Source organism: Anopheles coustani, chromosome 2, assembly GCF_943734705.1.
Source record: "Anopheles coustani chromosome 2, idAnoCousDA_361_x.2, whole genome shotgun sequence".
Taxonomy (NCBI): Eukaryota; Metazoa; Arthropoda; class Insecta; order Diptera; family Culicidae; genus Anopheles; species Anopheles coustani.
The window spans coordinates 4,844,788-4,868,693 of record NC_071289.1 but is presented as its reverse complement, the minus strand read 5'-3'; the positions used below and the strand labels follow the sequence as shown (position 1 = coordinate 4,868,693).

The 23,906-nt window shown below is 44.5% G+C and overlaps 2 protein-coding genes across 2 annotated transcripts; both read left to right on the top strand.

The window, feature by feature from the left end:
• Positions 1-1,469: 1,469 nt before the first annotated feature.
• On the top strand, positions 1,470-2,547 carry LOC131265455 (mucin-2-like). The gene is made up of 3 exons (XM_058267720.1): positions 1,470-1,527; positions 1,588-2,343; positions 2,411-2,547. Exons 1-3 carry the CDS (start codon positions 1,470-1,472, stop codon positions 2,545-2,547), a joined length of 951 nt encoding a protein of 316 aa, XP_058123703.1.
• Positions 2,548-4,100: 1,553 nt separating this feature from the next.
• Positions 4,101-23,229, top strand: LOC131265454 (solute carrier organic anion transporter family member 4A1). Its single transcript, XM_058267719.1, has 7 exons — positions 4,101-4,413; positions 15,258-15,601; positions 15,844-16,039; positions 17,904-18,006; positions 21,461-21,843; positions 21,908-22,685; positions 22,762-23,229. Exons 1-7 carry the CDS (start codon positions 4,101-4,103, stop codon positions 22,931-22,933), a joined length of 2,289 nt encoding a protein of 762 aa, XP_058123702.1. The 3' UTR covers positions 22,934-23,229.
• The last annotated feature ends 677 nt before the right edge of the window (positions 23,230-23,906 follow it).

The following is a 23,906-nucleotide window of genomic DNA, read 5'->3' as shown; positions in this document are numbered from 1 at the left end:
TGAAAATATGAATGAAAGACGACGGTTTCCATAGCTAATGCTTCTCCCTGTTGCATACGAACGATGTTCCTCGAAGATCGTCAACATTTCGTAATGACTTGTTTGCTCGTTTAAAAAACACCTTTGCATTATACCTCAATCAGCCGATACCGTGGTTAAAGCAAGCACCGTTGAACAAACGATTCAAAAGCCACTGCATACGTGCGGCATGAAACGATTTGAAGAAATACCCCCTGGAAATTGTTCTCTGGAACACCGTTGTGCATATAATTAAGATATTAACGCACACCACGGGACGTGCATAAGCTCACGGACGCATATGCATTTCCTAAATCCCTTCAATTAGCTGTATAACAGTGTGCATTCTTTGCCCTGCTCACCGGATACTTCTTGGGACGAACCGGGGATTCAGATGATGTGTGTGTATTTAATGCTCAGATCCAGCCTCTTCGCAGGCCGACGGTTTCTAAATAACCGTCATTGTATTCTGATTCGGGTTAATTTGTGCCGACCACTCGCGTTATCACGCGGGCAATAAACTGTGATGATCTTGAACCTTCCGCCTGCACCACAATGCGTTTTTTCTTGGTATGCTCCGGACTCTTCTTGCATCTAGAAAAGGTCGGAAGTATGTTCTTTTCGGTTGGGGATTTATTTTCTCACGATCTTGAGCAATACGGTGCATAAATATGCTCTCCTGTAACAGCAAGAGGATACTGTGAAATGTTGGATGGATCGCGAAAATTCCGCAAATTACTGCAATGTTTTATTTTTAGATTATTAGTCACAGAAAAAAATATCCTAACGATACGCTCATTATGATAGATGATTCGCTATTGCAATTGTAAGTTGTCTTATCGTTTTCGATAATGAACATTTTTCAAAGCTTGATAACAGTGTTTTCTCAATTTTAATCATGATTAAAAGGATGAATCAGGCTTCCAATAATTTAAAAAACATGCATGTTCATTTCATGACATTTATTTTTGGGGGTTTTATTTATTTCTATTGTTCGTGGAAGCAAAAAACCACAAACTATTGTTTAAATTTAAACATTCCCTAAGTCGAGCCCTTCGCTTGTATGTAATCTAGTCCGAACCGGAACTGTTATGTATTCCACATATTAGAAATTATGTTTTAATCTTAAGCTTGGCGGAATTCAGTCTGAGCCATCAATCGCTTACAACACATCGTTTAACGTTAATCCCTGTCTACGTGTGGGACTCTTCTTGACATCCACGCCACGTACACCACCGGCTCTGATTCACCAGGACTGTGACTGATTATCCGTTGAAAATAATTATAGATTTCAACCTCGCTAATCCCTCCCCAAAAGATAAAACCGCCTATTGCGACTGTCTGTGGGGAGTGTCTGCAGAAGCGCAACGTGATTAAATTGCTGCGTCCAGTGGCTTCGAGGAGCAGTTCTGGATAAAGTGTGATATCGAGAGGTAGACGAGACGTCCGAAATGGGTGAATTTTATAAGACACTACTATTAATCCACGCCGTTGGATTGCTTTCGAGTTGTAAGTGTGACCAAAGGTGCATTTGTGATGGCTGGTGATTTATGGTTTTATTCGTTGCAGTTGCTGGTGCGCAATTGATGTGCTTCCATTGCGAGGATTGTGAAAATCTGCCGACGCATGTGGTGCAGTGCGGACCTAATCAACCTTTGCTCCCATATCCCGAGCCAGAGATCACAACGATAGTGCCGCCGACACTGCCAACGGTTGTGCCAGATACCACCACTCCTCCAACTATTCCAACGATTGAGCCAGATACCTCCACTATTGTACCTCCTACAATCCCTACTGTTGAACCAACGGAGACTACAACTATAACCCCTCCGACACCTCCAACGGTTGAACCACCAGAAACTACAACACTTGTTCCTCCTACAATTCCTACTATTGAACCAACGGAGACTACAACTATAACCCCTCCGACACCTCCAACGGTTGAACCGGCGGAGACTACAACTATAACTCCTCCGACTCCTCCAACGGTAGAACCGACGGAGACTACAACTATAACTCCTCCGACACCTCCAACGGTTGAACCGGCGGAGACTACAACTATAACTCCTCCGACTCCTCCAACGGTTGAGCCAGACACCACCACCGTTAGTACAACGCCAGGTGAACCGATCCTAACTCCTCCGACTCATCCCACGTTCACGCCGATGCCGCAATCCACCACTCCCGGTGCTCCAATATTGACGCCACCAACTCATCCAACTCCACTGCCGGGAGTTTCAACTCCAGCGCCGGGTTCCTTCGGACTAGCGATTCCCATCCCTCCAAACCCCTCACAGTACGCTTGCCTTTCCGTGCGACGCCAAGGTGAGTGCTGATCACCGAGCTTTGCAACGAATATCTTAGGAATCTATACACTAATTTCTTTTTCCAGAAAACAACCGATTGATTGTCAGCCGAGGTTGTGCACCACTGATGACCAGTGTACCGGAGACATGCCAGTATGTCACCAACGGTGGACACAACAGCTGCTCCGTTTGTCTTGGTTCACTTTGCAACGGTTTCAACTGATAGTGGTCGAGATATTGCATACGATTTACTATAAACTAGGCATAGCTCGTCAATTCCACCTTAAAACATACCCCAAATTCAATTTAGGCCTTCAAAATCTCCACCAAAACACTTAATGGATCTATGACACGTATGATGGCGGATAATAAATAAAATTAATTTAAACGAAATGTAATGGGAAAGGATAAATGTTTAAAGCAATTCTATAAAACTTGGCCATATTTAAATATCTTGCAAAACATTGTACCACCGAAATATCCAGAAGAACAGTTAAGAGAACTCCACCACGTGTGACTCAGTCGTAAAACCGTGCACACTTTGGAACTCCAGCTGCATGGCGTGCCCGTTGGAGTGCACACGGCGCAGTGGCAAATTTGAACCGCGTGCCAACGACTGCATCTTGCCGCTGGCGACAGCAAAACAAACCACTTCCGACCAGTTTCCGTTCGGCATCCGGCGGGTGAGCATCGTTCGCGCGCGATACGACGAGCGCGTGCCTCTCGCAAGTCTCGCGGGTTCACGTGGTTCTTCCGTTTCGTTCGCTCGCCTTCACGGCGTATTACGTTTGCGCATCGCGGCCAAACAAGTGACTTGTATGCTTGGCCGAAGCACGGTCCTACCGGGGTGTCAGTTGTAACGGAACGTTCGAGCAGGCAGCACGCTGAACGAGAGTGTTTGAAGGAAGTTGATCGGACTAGGGAACCAGTTGTGAAGATCTCCGGGGACAGTGAGAACAAATATATTTTCAAAAGCAACCCGACCGTTGCCAGTGGACTGCACGTGGTGCGATAAGGTTTGAACTGGTACCCAACTGCCCAAACCTTTACCTTCGCAAGCACACTTTGTAGCACGGTTTTCGAAAGGTAGATTATGTTTCGCAAGCCACACTGACTGACCACGGCCGATATCCAGTCTGGGACGTCTTCAGGGCCGGTCGGCGGGAGTCGTTTGTTATGCTTGCCGCATAAAACGGTTCGTGTTCAATCGTCCATCGTACCTCAACTTTTGACAGGTTCCAGGCGAACCCGCCTGCTGCGATACGACGGTTCGTATCGTTTGCCAATAGTTTGCGGGACTTTGCATAATTTTACGCAAACAATCCATCTCCGTAAGTCGTCCTTGTGTGCGCGCCGTGTGATAACGTCGTTGAATGACAATTTGTGTTATTTTTCGCCCGCTTCTGCTACTGGTGGTAAATTCGTTCCACCTTTCGAACGAAGATGGCACCGGAGGGCTTTCGTCCATAAACCATCGCCGAAGGAACGTGTGCAGAGGAGTTCCCAGTGCGGTACGAATTTAAACCGTAATTTCACTTTTCATTGACCTTGATAGTTGCACGGAGTGGTGGGTGGCTTGTAAGGTGTGTCCGGTGTGTTTGGTGATAAATTTAAATGCTCCACCACGAAGGACGGTACGGACGAAAAACGGTTCGACCAGTTCCTAATTAATTTCCGTCCTGTTGATCGTGGAGCGCCAACAAAGGAAAGAAGGTACCAGTAAAGCCGTAAAGGTGCAACCATAAACCGTTGGTCAAGGTGCTCGAAAAAGAAGAAATGTCCACCACCAGTTTGGAAGATATTATGAAGGCGAACAATTCGTCGCTGGTCACGACACCTTCGGGGACGGTGCAGACAGAGTCGACCAAGTGCGGCGGAAGTTACGGTGATCCGTCGTCCCCTTCCTCGGACGTGCTGGAGGATGGTGCCCGGTGTGCGGTGGTGGGACACGAGGAGGCTGACGATCCTTCGGTGCCCGCTTCCCGATCGTACCACTGCGGTTGGTTTGGATTGCGTCCGAAATGGATGGAAGTGTTCATGACTCCAAAGTGGGCCCTGTTTTGGCTCTGCTGGGCAGGGGCCGTGCAAGGTAAGTGTTGACGACTAGTACTAGGATTTTAGGTTTTTTTATTGAAGTTTATTTATAACAAGAATGTAATCATGTCGCAATTTTTCTACGACCACAACTTTTTCTATCTGGGAAAAATGTTTTAAAACAAATCGAATGCTGAAGGTCTGAAAAAAATGAGAGTAAGTTGAATATTAATTCATTCACAAACACTTTGATTTGAATTTAATTTAGGCCAAAGTTTGATGCTATGATAAATCATGGAATTTATGCTCATAACCTTTTATGAACTCATATGAACGTAGAAATGATAACGTGTTTGTTTGCCATGATCAAAATAAAGAGATATTTTGGGTGTTTCTTGAAGCTAAGTATTACTTATGTTTTCCTAAATGTCTTTTTACAAATGAGATTCAAATTTTAACATCTTGAATATTACCTGAATTTGATAACAAATAATTTCTTTAGCGGTTTTATATGATGCACTTATGTTGGTTTATATTGGGAATTAATTATCTTTTATCTTTCGCCTTGACAATAAACCTCTTAATTATGATAATACTCGCTTTTAATTCATTCCATAATTGCCTTCTAGAATGTTTTCCTCAAACCATTACCTTTTTTTTACTTGTCTACGGTAATGGATGCAGTGTTTGCCATTGTACTCCACATGTTTGTCTATCATAGCATACATCGCTGACACGTTCGCAATCCATTATCATGGGTTAGATCTGCAAATGACAACTTCAACAGTGAGTTCTAATGCATCCCCTTCGTCGCGGGGAGGAATAAAGGGCCGAAATTGAATTTAATCCTCCAGCAACTGGTTGGCAGCAGCCGCCAGGCTAGAAAGAGCTGGTCCAAGATGTTCGGCAACTCTCGTCGTGGAGTTTATCGGTGGAAGATTGCAGTGTGGATGAATTTTTCCCACCGAGGGGAAGGTATTTTCCAGAGAAAATACCTCCTCACCTCCGGTTCTTTCAAAACCGCCGAAGCGTGCCGCTGGAGGTGTCCCGCCCATGGCCCGCCATTAACACCCAAACATTACGAGGTGATAATCATATGCTGTTTATGCGTGTAAACAAGCCGCCCTAGCCGAGGGAAATTTGTCCCCGGGTGCGGGAAAATTAAATTCTGAACGTTTTGTTAACTTTGACGCCGCACAAAGGGCCCCCTCTCCCCCCTTTTCCCAGTGGCATCTGCTTTTCACTCAGCTGTTCCGTTCACACCGAGGGCAAATGGCGCTGGTTTTTCCCTCCCCCTCAAAGAGGAGGAGGTTAGTAGGCTAGAGAAATGCACGGCGTGTGCCGTAAATCGATGAGTTTGATGGTGATTGCCATGTGCTGGCGGTTGGTTCTACAATTTACGCCGCGTTACAATACCCAAAATAGTACTTGTGCCAAGTGATTTCCCCCCTCAATGAATAAAGAAAACCGCTCTGTCGTAAGGGGGATGGCGTTTGATCGGCAAATTTTTTGGAACGAACAAAAGTGGCCCAAAAATTAGACTGTCTCCGGCAGAAGCTTTTGCCTCAAGGGGTCGGGGAAAGTTTTTGTCCCTCCAGTCCAGTTCAGTTCGTTGGGCCGACCTTTGTGCTGGTTTTCCGAAGATGCTACCACCGGAAAAGTGTGTTTTCGTGGACGACTGAATATACACTATCTTATCGGAACGGAGCCAATCGCATGTGGACTGGGAGTGACACACTGTTGGAAAAGTTTCGATTATGTCCCCATTTTGTAGCATGAGGGTGTCTGTTATTCGGTTTGACTGTTGGGTTCGATGAAATCTTTGACGAGACGAACTTTTTTGCTGATAAAAATTGAAAGGGAGAACATCTTAAATGGTCAATTCAAGACAAAAGACCAGAAGAGAAATGATTTTATCCAACAAAACATGACTTATACATGTTTAATTTTAAAATGTTTTCTAACAATTCTAAAAATTCATCATTAGTTTCGGAACACATAAAACCTCCCTAAAACTCACTAGCTCGGTCCACTAAGAACTCGATCAGACACGTTTTGTTAGCATTAACCCTTGAATAGCTGTACAATTGGAGCATTAACATAATCACTTTCAACCTACCGAAAGAAGGCAGATGATTTATAGCCCTCGTTTTTCGGATGTTCTCGAGCTGGCGAATGTTATTAGGTTGAGTTGGGTTCCACAAAGTGAGAAGGCGTTTAGCTCATCTTTGTACCGGCTGATTCAGGAGCAAGCGATGGAACTGGTATTTTTATGGCGTTTTTGTCAACGGCCTGCCGGCCATTCTTTCGGACGCTTTTATTGTGCATTTTATTAGTTTCAATACGTGAGTAATTTGGTTAAAACCGCATAAATCTCAATTACCATGTCCCCACGTACCCCTGCCGGCTGCAAGGGAATTCTTGCCCATCGAATCGGCTGTGATTCGATCGTTGTGTGTTTTACGACTATTTTACGACCAATATGCCGCCATATCAATGCCCCGACCGAAGGAGGGGGCGGATCGGACCGTCTAACGCGTGCCTCCCGGGCTCATTAGATAATAATCAATGAGCCTGTGCGATGGTGGGATGGAAATCGGTTTAGGGAAATTCTCCGCATCCGTGCAACAAGTGTCCATTGTTCGGAAGCTAGGAACACCGATCCAATATTAGCTTCCGACCGTGGAATAAACGACCGACCGGGTTGGTAATCGGTTGATGAATGATGGCCATAAATTGGACGACCGCATGAGGAAATTTGAAAAAAAAAAAATGTTTCAATCGTGCACCCGCCGGATTAAAGCCACCCATTCGGGTTGGCGAACGTTGTGAAAAACCTGCTCCCAATAATGGTTCACTTTGTCACTTAATGACGCCGCTCTGTTGCCCATCCACGCGACCTCCCTTGCCTTGGTTGGGAAAAGTTTTGAAGTTGATTCCCTCCCGATTGTCCAGCGAGCCATGGTCGAGTGGTTCGATTTACAAAATGCACTTATGGTGTCCACCTGACCCCCTCTGTGCCTTCGACTCATCGTTTGACCATCGTATACCATTTAAATGAGGGCCGTACGTGCGTGCGTGCTTTGCGTGGTGTCAGTTGTGATCGGCTTATTTATCACCCTATTACTTCTGAAACCAATGGCCAATCATCCGGAACCCGGGTCCATGGGCGATTGGGAGTGCCACTGCCCCCACCCCTTCTGCTGTCCAAAGCCCTAGAACGAGGGGAAAAAGCGAGAGTCCATTTATCATTTCACGCTGGGCCGAATCATGTGTGCCGTACTTGTGCCTGAAGTGACAGTTGTCATCAGAACACAAAGCCAACTATGTGAGTGGACGAAAAAGAGTATTCAAAATCCACCGAAAAACAATCCACCGGGCTGACAGACACTTGTTCGGGGGCCGGGATGCTGGACCGGGAGTCACTTGGTTACATGTGCTCATCGGCTGTAAACAAGCCAAGTGCAAGTGCAACTGCACCGCCGCCGCTGCCGCTGTCAACTGATTGTTATTGCATTTAAAATGACAAATTTAATGAATTGGGCTGTCATAAATAATGGGTAGCAGTTGGAGAGTGTGGCTACCACCCCCGGAGAAGTGGAGTGCAGTTTTAGTGCAACCGATGGGCAGTTTCGGTCAGAAATGCATTGAAGACTTTAATAGGAACACGAGGGACGATGGTCATTCTAATTCTCCGCGACAAATATTTCATAACTAGCATGGTTTAATTATTATTTTTGTTGGTTAATAAAAGTGTAACTTGAACAAAGGCGGCTCAAAGTATTTAAACCACCATGCTCTATCGAAAATGTTCAGGCACACCCTCTTTATTTGCGTGTCTTTTAATATTCAGTTAAACTGAGAATTTATGAAATTTTAAAGTTTTTCTAAATCGACATTTTTTAAATGAAAAGATTGTTTCAAAGCGCAATAATAACTTGTAAAACACAAATTTTTAAAATTCCTGATCGAAAAAAACCGTACTATTAATGTCTACCAAATATTAGTAACTAAAGCCATATACAAAAAATCAATACTAGTTCTTTTACTATGTAAGAAGTTTAAACTATTGATTTAACTATGGTTTAAAGACTTCGGGAAAGCAAATCGATAATGGTGCTTGATTTTAGGCCTATATTCTAGGTTTAAATAGGCTTCTTTTTACAACTTTTCTTGGGTGCATATTACATTATAAATTTATTTTGTCCTACTAGGTATGTTTGTTTCCAACTTTTGTTTTGGAAATATGAAGAAAATAACCATTTCTCATACAAGAAGGGTAGGTTCAATAACGGACATTGGCTTTTCTATAAACTTTCTTTAAAGACTCGAAGATGCAGTAAAATCGGTACAGTGCACCCTGCAAACACTTTTCTTACTTATATGACGAGAAAGGGAACCCGGTCCTACAAAAAGGCCATCACTTAGAATTAATTCTATGCCGGCGTTGTAAAACTTTGGGCCATTTCCATCCGATGCATCTTTCGGTTGTCGATGTATTTAATCATTCTTCACATTTCCCCATATCATGCACATGGGTAGAGATTCTTTTATTTGGTTGCTCTTTAGGAAATCTTCCACTTCACCGAGCACTTTTGTGTAGTGTTTTTTTTATATTTTGGTGCCCCGGCCAAATGATGTTGGTTTAGGAGGACAGTCACATTTTCTCTCACTTTTTACGACTGTCATCACGTATCCGTTTGGTGGCCCGGGAGGGGGGGTTTGTGCGAAACGAAGGCTGCTCGGTATCTGATTTATGCCATCGAGTGACATCGCGTCCCCATGATTCATGCTTACCCCCCTGCCTTGGGTCATGCCCCGGAAGGGGGCTATGACTCCCTGGTGGAGAATAAGGTAGGAGCGTGCCGGGTTCAAATTTACTTCCAGATCTTCCAGATTGCAACCATCTCCGCCAGTGTGTGACTTCCTCCGTAGATCCTTTGGAGCATGCTGAGGGCGAGGAGGGGGAGGGTCGTATGCTGTTTTTCGCAAATTCGGGTGCGTCATCGTCTGCTTCCTTGCTTCTTCTGGCACGAGTTTCTATTTATGGCACTCCGCTACTCCGCTGTGTTGTGTTTGTTCTCAGCGGAACCAGCTTATCGCGATGGTAGTAAAGAGGAAGGGCCCGACCCGGTGGGAGATGCATTTGCGCTCGATATCGGTCACTTGCCGGGGAGGGCGGAAAAAAGTGTATTATTAAAACGAAAGATCGCCACCGCATGATAGGGCGCGTGCCGCCCTCAAGGACCGGGCGTGTGTTTGTGCAGTAGTTGCCAAATCCGGAGGATCCTCTTGAAGGCGGGTGCGAAAGTGCGACGTTTTATTTGCGGCGTAAAAATTAACCCGGTTCCCGCCAGCAGCTTCTCCTAGCCGGGTGCAGGAGCTTGCTTTCGGGCTCGGGAAGGAACAAACTTTCCCCGGGGTGGAGGGAATGGGGAGGCAAGTGGGCTATAAAAAACAATGGACCACAGCTCCTCGTCTCAAGATATGCGGCGGACCTACTTTTTATTTGCCTCATCTTTCTTCATCCTCCTTTCTCCTACTCCAGCAGCAGAAGAAATGGAGGCCAAAGAATCGTCCCCAAAGCCGGAAAAGGATTCCACTATGGCGTTCTCTCCGTTCGGGGATCGTAAAACGGGGCCCGGGAATCGGGAAGCCATCAGACGCGCGATTCCACGATTTCGCGTCAAGTCACGTTTGTGTCATTTGTAAAGTGCCAGGAAAGCCGTCGATACATGCTTCAAATTCAATCCCGGCCGGATGGAGGTGCCTGGTGGTTCTTACTCCCTTCTCGGCCCTGCCCGGCCCGGCCATTACATTCAAGTGCACCCCCGAGTGAGTGGGTAACATAATGTTAACTAATGTCGCGCAATGTAACATGAGCTTCGCTTTATCGCGTCTGTCCGCATGCAAGCACGGGTGGTAGTTTTTTTTTTCTACTTCTTAAATCTTGAAACCATTAACTTATGACTCGACCCTCCTAGGAAAGCACCCGATTCGAGGTTCGATGTATCGATAAGTGGACTATGGTAGCGGCGTTGAAGCAATTTGGACAATTGAAAAATATGTCATAGTAGTTGCAAGCAACATGCAGTAGCTTTAAATGAATTATTTTATTTTTTTCATGTTTAAAGACACTCGTATCTTTTTGTGCCAGTTTGCTAAAATAGGGCGAAGGATTTGTACGTACTGCTAAAATCTTTTATTTCAAAACCCATTTTATCATCCCTATCCCTGCTATTTTCTAAATCTATGCTCTTGTGCTGATCACAAATTTCTTCGAACAGTTTTATTTAGAACATGAAAAGCCTACTAAGTTTTGATTCCATGTTTTGTAAAAATATCTTTAAAGGATCTCTTAGATTTATAGTGTGTTCTATATTAATTTAAATGCTTCCCAGTTGGAAGCCAAGATTAAACTGGCGGTTTGCTCTTTTTATACTGTTGCACAGCTTGCTTGACTTATAATGTTTTACTTAGCCTACTTATTTTGATATTGCTATGTTCGCTACAAATTGTTTGTAACTGAGATATTTTTGCACACATAATGCCATGCAATTGAACACCTTTCCTGATTTACCCACTATGAATTTATCCATCACCTTACTTTCGTTGGTAATGGAGCAGGCAAAGTAGGAGTAAATGATTTTCCGTTGGCGGTTTGTTCGTGAACAGATCGTGCTCCGGCCAACCTTACTGCCAAGAAACAGCGATTGGAACCGCACCGGAGGAGAGAAGGTTTCCGAAAAGAAACGAAACGTAATTGAGATTCAGAAGGTGTTCCGGGTAACGGTAACGACGATAAAGTACGTACATTTAAAAGATTGCATGAAATCCTCAAACTTATTGTACAACGTGAGATTTCCGGCCACCATCCGTTGCGTTACCGTTTCCGACAGTTGCAGTACGGAGCGGGGTTTTGATTCCGTCTGTCGCTCCTTCCAACCACCGAAGGAAAACCGCTTGCAGGGAGCGATAAAAAAGAAAATCCCACCGTGCGCCTTAAAAAGCGTGAAAAATCAACCACAAAGCCCATGCAATTGAAGCGTTTGACGTGCATTTTGTTTTTCACCTCGTGTGTCCTCGTGTCGAGGGAAAACTCCTTCCAGAGGGCGCGTTGTAGAGCATTTTTCTCAATGGTCGTTCACTTGCGTACGAATAGGCGAAATCAGTACCGAACGCAAAGCAAAGAAAAAATATGAAGGAAAACCCCCGTCGGTGTACAAAGGTTCCGAAAACGCAGCTTAATGTCATGTCGAAAGGGATTACCACCGGAAGGCGGAAGAGGAGCCAGGTGGGGGGGAGGAGAGAGACGTTGACACATTTTTCCCCGTGTTGATCCTTGGCATGTGCACGGAAAGGAGACGACTTTCCTTTCGTTCGCTTCATGTCCGAGGCGGACGGGGAAAATTTCGCCTTCCTTCCACCCGTTCGGACGGTGGTTTCCAACTCTCGCGCCGATGGCCGCAGGACAAACATTCCTCCGGTTGGGAACCGGTTTGAATGGAAGCAACAGTTTGCCAAACACCCCTTTGGCTTCGGGGCGGAAATGTTTGTCGATTCGTCTCACGACAAGCTCTCGTCGTTGCCTTTCTAGCGCTACTTTCCAACCGGGGGTTTCCTTCCATCCTTCCGCGGAAAAGCACCGTCCCTTCTTCCTTTACAACGGCTCTCGAAGTTCGTTAACAATTTTCCACCATCGAGGTCGGTTACTGAACCTGCGTTGGTGGTTTTAATAGTTCGGGCCCGCGTCGGGTTCGGATAAAATGAGAAACTGTCGCGCCGGTCTGGCCAATGAATTCCCGTGCTTGACTTGTTTACCTGCGGTGAGGAGTCGGTTTCTCCGGTCGGCCACGATATTAATTCCTGACATTTTAGTAGCAAACACGACTCAAAGGATGCCCTCCAAAGGCGTGGAGGTTGCCTATGGCCATTTAGATGACATAAAAAGTAATTAGGGAGGCTTTCTTCGGCGGTGACACAGTTTACCGAGAACCACACGACGATCATCGAGAGTAGTTTTTGAGGTTAGTCTGGATCAGTCGTGGGAAGTAAGTAGAAAACATGAATTAAACGGTGAAATAAATATCATACATTTAATATTTTCAAACTGACAGTTATCGTTTACCAAAGAGTAGACAAAGCGGTCTAAGCTCTATTTTATTTTTAGTAAACTAGAATTTCCGTTGGCATCTCCGAACAACCTTAAATGTTTCTTAATTTACAATCATATTGTTTCACACTCAACGACACTTGTCCAAAACATCCTTGGCGAAGGAGGAAATATGTTTTCCAACCCATTTACCCTTGACGATACGATACGCCAATAAAACTTTCCCATTTAAAATGCTATCAAGCAAAGCAAACCTCTTCAAAAGGCGGCCTACTCAGGTTACGACAAGAAAATTCCCGAATCCCGTGTGCCAAATCGGGAGTAATCCAGTAACACCCTCCCCGGGTTCATCGGTTTCATAAAGTAATCATATCGCAAACAAACCCGGACGCACCCTTCTCAAATTTTCCCGTGGTGGCATAAATGTGGCACGCGACCAACGGAAGATGTTTGCCGTTGCCATCGATGGTGGAGTAGGTTCGTCTTCGACTGTTTTGCCAACAACTACTGTTGTTGCATTTGAAGGGAAGGAATCTCCGATGGCAACGGAAAACCCACTTCCACTTTGCAAGTGGCCCGAGTGAAACATTGAATTACACTAACTGACTCGTGATGCAAATCGCTTCCGATGGACTTCACATGCTCCTTGTGGTTCCTTTGCCCTTTTGGAACTCTGCCAGGGCAGCGAGGAGGCGTTATTTTTATCGCATTTTAAAGAGCCGTTTATGACGAAACTGTTGTCGATGAAAATAGACCCATTTTCCGCGGCAAACAAAAATGTAGTTGTTTTTAAACAGCTTCAACATTCAACTTTACTGACCTTCCCTCTCCCTTCCCTCAGGTCAGTCACGTGGCGCCGTTGATGGATTTACATTTTGTTGATACGTTTCGAGTGCATCGGGCCAACGCTTACAAATGGCCACAATTTAGTGCAAAACAGGAAATTAAATTTTCGCCCAGCTTACCGCGGCCCCGGGTCCTGTGTGTGTGTGTGTGTGTGGGTGTTGGCTGAGGGGAAAATTGCAATCCTGCTCGCTCAATCACTCCGGAATGGAATGAAATATGAAGCCTATTTATTCGCGCAAACAGCGTCACGTGGCGGTGAAAGGTGTGTTTAAGCGGGAATATCATTTCCATTCGCGTTTCCCGTGGAAAACGAGGGGCTTCCAAGTGGGAAGAGATGGCGTAACAAGAGTACCTGTTTATTATTGCTCGTCTTGTTGAGTGTTTTAACAATGGGTTTCAATTATTCTATCGTTTTTCAGTTCAACAATCTTGTGAGAAGTTTATAAAAAAAACCTTGCACCGTTTGTTCTTTGATCTGAATTGGGTTTGTTTGAGGAAATTAGCAACCGAAAGTGAAGCCAACTTCAATCTTAAACCACAATATTTGTCGGCAGAGTGGCCATCAACCCACTTCACAGACACACGCACACACGATTCCAGATAAGGAGAAATGGTTGTGCAATTTAGGCAACCTCATTCAATCGGGACGCCGATCGGTCGTCCTTTGGGTTTCGTTTAAGAAAACTGCGTAAAATATTGGGCATAAATGTATTACGGCATGAAGGGGGGGGAGGTGCACAAATAGAAAATACATAGTTCTTATCCCCTTCCCCCGGGCACCGAAGTGTGGTCGGAGGCAAAAGGACTTCAACATATTCGATCGGAGCCAACACATCGTCAGAGGCAGCTCGAGACATCCGAGCAGCAATTTGCTATCGTTCGATCTAACTTCTTATTTCTATGAAGCCTTTCTAGTTTCCCCCCTCCCTCTGGAAAGCGGGTAGTCTGGGAAAGGGGGTCAGGGGGTGGCCAGGCTATCGCTATTGAGCTGTCACATATCGTTGGTCGTTGCCAGACCAGACCGCAAACCATTGTGCGTGCTGGAGTTGAAGTGTGTACTAAATGGCAATTTTTGCTGCTCGATTTCCTTCCCGTATTGGGCCGAATGTTGTTGAACGTCCGCTCTCGTCCCGTTCCGGGCGAAATGAGTTATGCGACATGCGACTTTTCTTTCCGAACGGGAACGATAGCCTGCTTCGATTTCAATTGGTTAATTTTATGTTGCGTAGAATGCAATAATTTTGTAGAAATAAAGTTAGTCATTTGCTTGCCTCTTAATTAAAGGAACTTAAAGGAAGTTGATGACAGTTTTTCATAAGAAGTATCCAACATGATGTACAACTAAAAAAGAGAATTTGATCATATTTCCCGAACAATACTTCTTCCCCAATTTCACCATCCTGGTAAACAAAACGGCATTCTATAGATCCGGCAGACAAAACACGTTGATCCTTTCATTTTCCGATGCCAACCACCTCCCAAATTGACCATTGTGTGCGAGCTACATTACCTCTAAACGGTGGCCGAAGAAACTTGAGGTTTATTATCGTCACCCAATAATCTCGCCATTTAATCTCGCTCCCTTCAAAACGTTCCACAATGGCGCGGTGAAAGAAAGTACGCACGTTCCCTCGCAAACAATAGTTGTCACCTTGGACACATTGGGCTCTGGTCTCCTCTGGGTGGGTGGTGATTCCTTGCCAACCGACGGGAGAAGCAGTGGAAAGCGTTCAGCGTCATTCAGCGTTCCCGGAAAGCCCGTGGATCCGATCGCCGGAGAACCGTATTGTAAAGGATCTGTTGCGTTTCACATCGACGCTAGGACAGATTGTTTTCAATCGCTTCCAGATTTTCGCACGCACGACACAAAGGATACGACTCCTGTAGGTGGGTTTGCCATTCTTCTGACCATCCTCCTTGTTCTTCCTCCCTTGCAACAGGTCTGGTAGTCAACGGTTTCATCAACGTCGTCATCACGACCATCGAGCGACGGTTCGGGTTGCGCTCGACTCAAACGGGGCTCGTGGCGAGCGGCTACGACATCGCGTCCTTCCTGTGTCTGGTGCCGGTGTCGTACTTCGGCGGTCGCCTCGGAGCCTCCAAACCACGCTGGATCGGGTGGGGTGTGGCGGTGATGGGCCTCGGTGCGTTCGTCTTCGCCCTGCCCCACTTCCTCGTCGGGCAGTACCGGGCGACCAATTCGGACCAGAATGTGTGCAGCGTCCTAGCGGTGGCCCTCGCCACCAACGGATCGAGCCCTGGCTCGGTGGAGGCACTAGTGGAGGTAAGTTGCCAACTAAAGAAGCTAATAATTTTAATTTGTTCTAAATGTTACCAAAGGAACCAACGCAATTCTATGGCTTTGTCAAACATTAAGTTGTAATAAACGTTGGAAGGAATGTAGTGATGAAATTAAAATTAGCAACAATCTGCTCATGTACACCGAAGGATACGTTTTCCTCCACTTACTCCGCTTTCATCCTTTCATTTAACTAACATTTCTCTACTCTCCCCCAACTCACCAAGGGATGTCATAACTCGGGCTTGCCGTTGGCGAACGGTGGACAAGCTGCTTCGACGGACAGCGAAAACTTGTCCTGGAACGTCTGGTTCTTCTTCACCGCCCAACTCCTTCTCGGTGCCGGTGCATCCCCGCTCTACACGCTCGGCGTAACGTACATCGATGAGAATGTTTCGAAAAAAATGTCCTCCGTCTATCTCGGTGAGTATGGGAGGGATTTAAATCTCGCAACTATAGAGTGAGACCTTCTGTATGAATTGTGATACATAATAATGAATTGGATAATATTTTTCAACGTTTATTTTGACCTGTACAGCAGAGGTTCCCAATTTTTTCTTTATTTAAGTTATATTAAATTAATTAAGGGAGAACTATTTACTTTCAACAATTTGGAACATTATAATTTGAAGCTTGATAATTTTCAAATAACAATTACATATGAATTTTACAGTTGAGAATCTCTGCTGAAGAGCCCACAGGTGCCGTGGCTAAGGCCATAAATATGGTTAACCTCACCTCAACCATGTCCATATTTTGTATTGCAATTTAAAATATGCTACACCATGAACCATACCAAACGTACTCACCACTCACTCTGTACGTTGTCCCACTTTACCCATCCTCATGACTCGTACTAGCCCTCCCCCTTTCGTGTTCTACGTAAGTTATTCACAAATGAACACCATAAATTACTCACCATAATCTTGGCGACACACTTTTGCCCAGCGCCTCAGCTTTTGTTGCCACAAACACGCACCCTTCAGTCTCGGGGGTGGATCAAAAATATTTTGCAATCACTTCTGTCAAAATAAATCATTTGATTGTGAAATTAAACGTTGATCTCCTACCGGGGGTAGCGAAGGCAACTGGGAACGATGGCCTTTCTCCAAACAGCACACGTACAAGCCCCTTTGTATCTTTCTACTTCTTATTGCAGGAAGGAAACAAAAATTTCCGTTTCCGTTTCCGTATGGACAGAGAGTCCTGGCATGATTGTGTTCTCCCGATGGAAACCTATTTGAACACCCCTTCCGAGTAGGAGTAAACGTAGGACACGTTCCCCTCGACAAAAAGGACGGTTCAGAGTGCAAAACAAGTGCAGCCAGTACCGAGAAGGGAACAACAGCAATAAAACGACGTATATCTTCATCATAATTTTATTAGCTCCATTTTATTAACCTTAAGAATTGTGCGTAAAAACGGTTACATCATCATTAGGAAGAAAAGTAAACAGGGAAAGGCAGCAATATTATTCTACGATAAGCTTAAAGTACGCCCTTATTTATTGAGGAGAAAGTAACATTTGTTTGGAACGTACAGAAAAAAAACAGTTTGAAAAATACGAACCCTCATGCTTCCCGACATAAGCCCAGATGCTAATGCCTGCATTTGTTCCTTCGAGTGGAAAATTCGTTTCCATTTTCCCATTTTCCCATATGCCTGTTTGGACCGAGCTTCACGTTCGATGTTCGTCACTAACCTGGACAATTGAGAGTGTCAATCAGACTATTTTCAAGTTCCGTCCTTTTGTTCCGTCCACAGTGGGATGACAAACTGTGGGATAATATTTCATTTGAATGCAATGATATGATTTGTCCGAAGTGTGGTGTGAACAAGACCTCCACGACAGAAGTGCTTAAAGAGAGGGAAAGGGAGTGGTCCGATGGAAAACGGGGGGTAATTTTGTGTACCGCACTTGGCTGATCGGTTTATTAGATTTACCTCCTGTCTGCATAAAGGGTGTCCTGGGAAACGACTGCGTTTAGTGACACAAAAGCGGTCACAACATCAGGACGGAAGTGAAAAATGTACTCCATTGACGAGTTTGATTGATTTTTGATTGAAGTTTTGAAGTCGCTTGCTCGGAAGGACATCGAATTGGAAAACAATTGCTAAACAAGATACTGGTTTTGGAAATGTTTTGTGTGATCTTAGATTTAAAATGGATTGTCAACTTGGGTAGGGAGTTTATAGTTTCAAGGATAACTATTTTACCAAAATAAATTATTTCAAGTCTTCGTTTTTATTGCACATCAATTTAATATGAGATTTTCTTCCATTCTAGGTATCTACTACACGATGGCAGTTGTAGGACCAGCTGCCGGCTACGTAATTGGTGGCCAGTTACTGCTATTCTACACGGACATGTTCGTCGTCGATGCCAGCACGTAAGTTTTCCGTCCCGCCTACTAGGAACGGGGAAATATATTGCATTTTAAAACCCCTTCCGTCACCCATGGCAACCATTTGGAGGGCGAGAATATTCATAAGATCGAAGGTTGCTGCAAGACTGATCTGCTTTTAATCTACTTCCCGAGGAAGGACAGATCCGGTGGGCCTTTCGACGCCAACACCTTATCATCCATCATTCCCCGTGCAGCACCCCCGTGCAACTGATGTCGATGGTGGTGATGTTTTTCTATTTTCACCACAAAACACCGTGGCATCACCTGCGTGTAACGAAACGTGTTTCATCTAATATTAATAAATTCAAATTGGGTGGCAATTTCTGCACGGTCGTCGTAACGTTTATCGTCGGCTTTCCCATTATTCCCGCTTTGGTGTGTGGTACGTGTTGGCAGAAAAAGGGCGTAAGGAATTCGTACGGCATGCAGGAACAAGGGACCAAAGAATGGTGGTAGACTTTGCTGGGTGATAGTAAACCCCCATCACACACACAAAGGTTGCACAGTGTAGGATGTGTCGGGACTCTGAGCCATAAAATTGCCTCAACCGGGGAAGGTGAACGGGAGAACTGTTGCTCCCCTTTTCATCGACCCTCTGCCAAACTCCATATCGAGCTGCAGGCGTCAATGTTGCAGAAAAACCAACGCCATGAATGCATACCACCTTACCCAATAAGATACCGGTGTTAGCTATATATCACGGCTCATTGCATCTTTGGCAACGTCGGGAGGGGTTTGCTTTTGCGCCACCTGATGGATGATTTCATCCCATTGCATCCCGGGGAGAGAGATTCTGTCGACGAAAGGCGTACAGAGTTGCGTCTTATGACAACGTGTTGTTGCGATGCAAACAGAATACTGACTGATGAAGGTACTTCTTTCTGCCACTTTAATGAAGACGTTCCGGTGGGGGGGGAGGGGACACGGTCTTACGGTCGTGGTCGGTAACGGATCATTTGGCTCATTATGCGAGCGTGCGAGGAAATGGTTCATTTCCTTTAAGACCGCAAATGACTGGCGGTCTCATTCCCCGTCTACTGAAGCGATCATGTGTTAAACAGGGAATGCTGGTTTTCTCAAAATGCAGTCGTAGATAACCTGGATATGATTCAATTTATTATGGAGATATTTTGAAACTAACATGTTTTCTCAATGTTAGTTTTTTTTTAAATTGGAAAGAAAATATGATTTAAACACTCGTTTTTAGGAACGTACCACAGCGCATTCTTTTACGATTTTTTTTTCAGAATATGCCTACGTCCGGATGCCAAATAACGAGACACACCTCGAGGCAAAAAATGTACAGTATTTCACCTTCGCTTGAATTTTTATACACGCTTCGTCAAGAGACACAAGCGATCATGAAGGGAAGCTATTTCGCTTCGTTTTCGGTTCGTTTACAAGTAAATTGGGTTATGGTTATTGATATGAAAATAAATCAGTTGCTCCAGAAGATTTTTATATCTGGAGGATTTATTCGTTTCATAACAGAAGAGTTGCGCCAACCTACGCAAATAAACCATTTTTCGAACTTTAACATGAGAGGAACTTCTGACAGTTTTACTCTAACTTTTTATCTCTAGTTGAAAGGTTTAGTTGAACGTGAAAGATAATTTAAATCTCACTAAGGACAAAATTTCTTTCAGTTTTCATGTACTAAATGCTTCGATAAAGTAAAGTGCCAATAGTGTAGCAATTTATGTTATCAAAATAAACTGACCTCACTTTAAATTGATCGTTTAGAAGATGGATGGGCTTGGGTTCGATTTTTCTGCATGATTGATCACCAGCGTTCTCAATAAGCAATAGGTGTAATGGATGAAACGCACACCCAAACACGTGGTGGCAACAGCACGTGAGCATATTTTGCTCATTAAATACCCGCCAACGATTCCGGTGGCAATTGCACACATGCATTCGGTCGACGGTCGTCCCCTTTTTTCCTCTATTTTCCTGTTCCTGTTCCAACAAACCGAAACAATAGATCGATAATGGACCATTTCCCTCAACGAAACCGCAAACTCTTGAATGAAAATAAAAAGCCAACGCAACAAACGTGGAAATGACAAAACCCTGGGCCCGCCCAAAATCCCATTTGTAATCCATGGGAAAAGTTGATTTTAATGAATGGAAAACTCCGTCTGGGTGACGCTTTCGTTTGTTGCACAATGTTTTTTCGACCGATATTTTTAAGTTGTTTTTGTTTCCGATTCTCCGTGGGTTCATTTGTGCGTGGAGGTGAACCGTTTCTGTCCGATTCTCGTTGCAACATGTCCTGCATGAAGCTCTATTGCGGAAGTGATTGTGGTACGGGATGCCCATGGTGATACCACGGATGCATTTATCATTTTTTAATTGTCTTCTCTCCTGTGAGTGCCACGTTCCATCGTGCACATAGCTGGCATCATTCTGACCGAGGACAGATGCAACGGGTCCATGGGAGGTCGATCGGGGGGAGGGATGCATAGAAAAATCCCATCGGATGCTGGTTGTTGTTGCCCATTTCCGACCGAATGGATGTCATATTTAGGGGAGAGGGAGGCTTAGCTAAGCTTATGAAAGTTACGTCCACAACGCGGGAAAGCCAAACGGTCCAGAACAACGGGCAAACGCATGGCATGGTGTCAATATTGCCATTTGAATCGCACTATTGTGTCCGTGTGTTCGCTTTGTCTTATGCAGCCAGCATGGCACACACATGATACTCGAGGGAACAATTGCCAATGGTAACCTGGGACTGTGACCATTGCCACGGCAATCCGACCGAAGGTTTAGATGTTTTAAATGAACCCAAAGGATAGCGACATGAACCAAGCATCAGTATCAATGAAATGGTGGACATTTTGGAGATGAAAGATCTTCTTGAATTTATGGTGAACACAGTAGGTTCACTTTACAAATTTATTAAAAGTCGTAGTAGGCTTTGCTATCCAAGTTAACGTATAAAAAATGGAGTTCTTAAAATAAGTTTGTTCAGTTACAACATTGTGGACAACGTGAAAAACCTCTATAAATTTATTGAACGTCTTTAAAAAATTCCTTGCTATTGTACAAATCATGATTTGTACACGTACTGAAACGTTTTCTTATACAAATGTCCTAGCCTAGCTTTAATACAATTATATTTTCAATATTTCTTCGAGAATTAAAATAAGTCTGTATGACTTTTTAAACAGTTCAAACTTCTGGAAGGAATCCAGTAAAATGTGCAATAACAACAAATAACAACACAAGAATGGTAAACCTTTGTACCCACCTCCAGAAACCCCATAGTGCGTTGCTACAGGAGATGGAAAAATAGAAAGTAACAACTTCCACATAAAACGCGACAAAAAGCAGCAAACTCGCGGGGCTTCATCACATTGTTCCCTCCCGAAATCACGTATAGCATGTTTTATTATTCTATTTATTACCGTTCACTTGTCGCCTCCTACAGGTTGGGACTAACGCCGCACAGCAAGGTATGGGTTGGAGCTTGGTGGATCGGATTCGTGTTCATGGCAGCATTCTGCCTCCTGCTGGCCATTCCCATACTGGCGTACCCGTCCGCCCTGCCCGGTTCGGAGAAGCTGCAGAAAGTGTCCGAAGCGCATCGTGGCGATGAAGAGGATGCCGACGGTGAGCGGCGCCAGGAAGCGTTCACCAAGATCAAACAGATACCTCGGGCCCTGGTAGCGTTGCTGAAGAATCCGACATTCTTCTTCCTCAACTTGGCGGGGGCCTCCGAAGGGCTGGTTATCTCCGGGTTTGCCGTGTTCCTGCCGAAGCTGATCGAGAACCAGTTCAGTGTGACTGCGGTTTGGTCGGCACTTTTGATGGGTAAGTTGTCACAAAAGTAACTAATTGCTTGTCTAATATGTTTTTCTTTGCTTCTACCCCACAGGAATTATAACAGTTCCAGCCGGTGGTGGAGGAACGTTTCTTGGAGGGTACCTCGTGAAGAAACTACACCTTTCCTGTTCTGGAATCATCAAATTCTGTTTGTTTGCAACCATCTTTGCCGCCCTTTTTACCGTTTGCTTTTTCCTGTCCTGTCCGAATCTAACGTTCGCCGGAGTAACGGCGTCCTACTTCCCGCATGAAAATCTCGAAGGTCCTCACGCGCATACGACAGAATACCGGGATCTTTACTACCTTCCGAAGAACCTGGACAACGCCTGCAACGATCGGTGTGCTTGTAGCCGTCGAAACTACGAACCGATCTGTGGGGCGGACGGGGTCATGTACTACTCGCCTTGTCATGCCGGATGTGGCGAAGAGATCAACCTCGAGAACGCCAAGGTGTACCGAGATTGTACGTGCATTAATGCAACATTTCATAGCGAATCTCCATCGGCTCTTTACGGGAGCTACGATGCGGTCAACACCATGTGCCAATCGCAGTGTGGCCACTTGTGGATGTTTGTCGTCCTTTGCTTCCTGGTAATGTTCTTCACCTTCCTGGCGACGATGCCGGCCCTATCAGCGACGCTTCGCTGCGTTCACGACGACCAACGCTCGTTTGCGCTCGGCATCCAATGGATCAAGGTGCGGGTGCTGGGTACCATTCCGGCGCCAATGATCTTCGGACGGCTGATCGACGAAACGTGCATTCTGTGGCAGGAGTCGGGCTGCGAAGACCATGGTGCATGTTTGGTTTATGATAACGCCTTCATGAGCAAGTAAGTTACAGAAATCACATGCCTTATCACCATGTGCAAATAACCGAACCGTATCTCTTTTCTGTTTTGCTTACAGGTACATGCTTCTTTTGGCTCTTATCGGGAAGGCGTGCTCGATACTGTTCTTCTTTGGTGCCTGGTTCTACTACATCCCGCCCAAATCCGTCGCTAACGATGACACCAAGGACCGTAAGAAACTCACCTCCAACGGGCACATCAATCCGAACGCAGCGGTGGAAAAGTATTGAAGGACGATAACGACGGAAATGTTTTGCTCAAAAGTCATTCACCAAATAAGCATAACAGAAGTCATACGTATTGTTAAGTGTCGTATCTCCCATTTTGTATTGTGTTTGCTGCCATATGTATTAACGGACAAGATAGTATTAGCACTGCAGGGCATTTAAGATCGCAGATAGATTTGTTAGCATAAGTTTTCCTATTTACCGACCGACGTTTCTCAGGATGGACTGAACCATGTGCTACGTTGTATTTAAGCAAAATCTCAGTATTTTTCCTACATTCGTTAACGTAGCGACGATTAATTCTGTATGTTCGTATGAATTGTATGTACTGCCAATAGTGTAGGCTCTTAGTAGCGTAAGATGTACTGAAATAAACTAAAATTCCTGCAAGACCTTTTTTGATTTTGGAAACCGTTTGGATAACCACTGCGCAATTTGAAATTTGAAATTTAAAAAATATCCTTATTTTAGGATTTTTTGATTCGTTGAAACTAGTTTGAAATACATATCTCAATCTGATTGAACTAGAGAATATAAACGAATGTAAAGTGGAAAAAGTCCCAAGATCTTTTGAAATAGAGAGGTCGTCTCAAATTTCATTTTCAATTTCATAAAAGTTATTTGTATCAAAAAAAAAATAAAATCGGTGCATAAAGTTACCTATTTGTGTTTTTATCTACCTATTCCGACCAATTTATAAGTACAGTTACCTTTAGTTACTCCGAAACTATGAAGTATGGATAAATTAAAGTTACACAAAAATGTTTTAATTGAAAACTCCTTTCAGTTGAAAGTGCAATCATAAAAGATAGTCTATGAACTTAAAAGTTTTAACATTTTTGAATTTTAATTGCACATTTTTTCTTTTTATCAAAGTGCTTGAAGCTGTTTCAATTAACCTTGGTCAAAACATAAATATTTTTCTTTTCTGTCAGTTCGAGACAATCGTGTCGTTCAGTTTGCGAAGAAACTACGG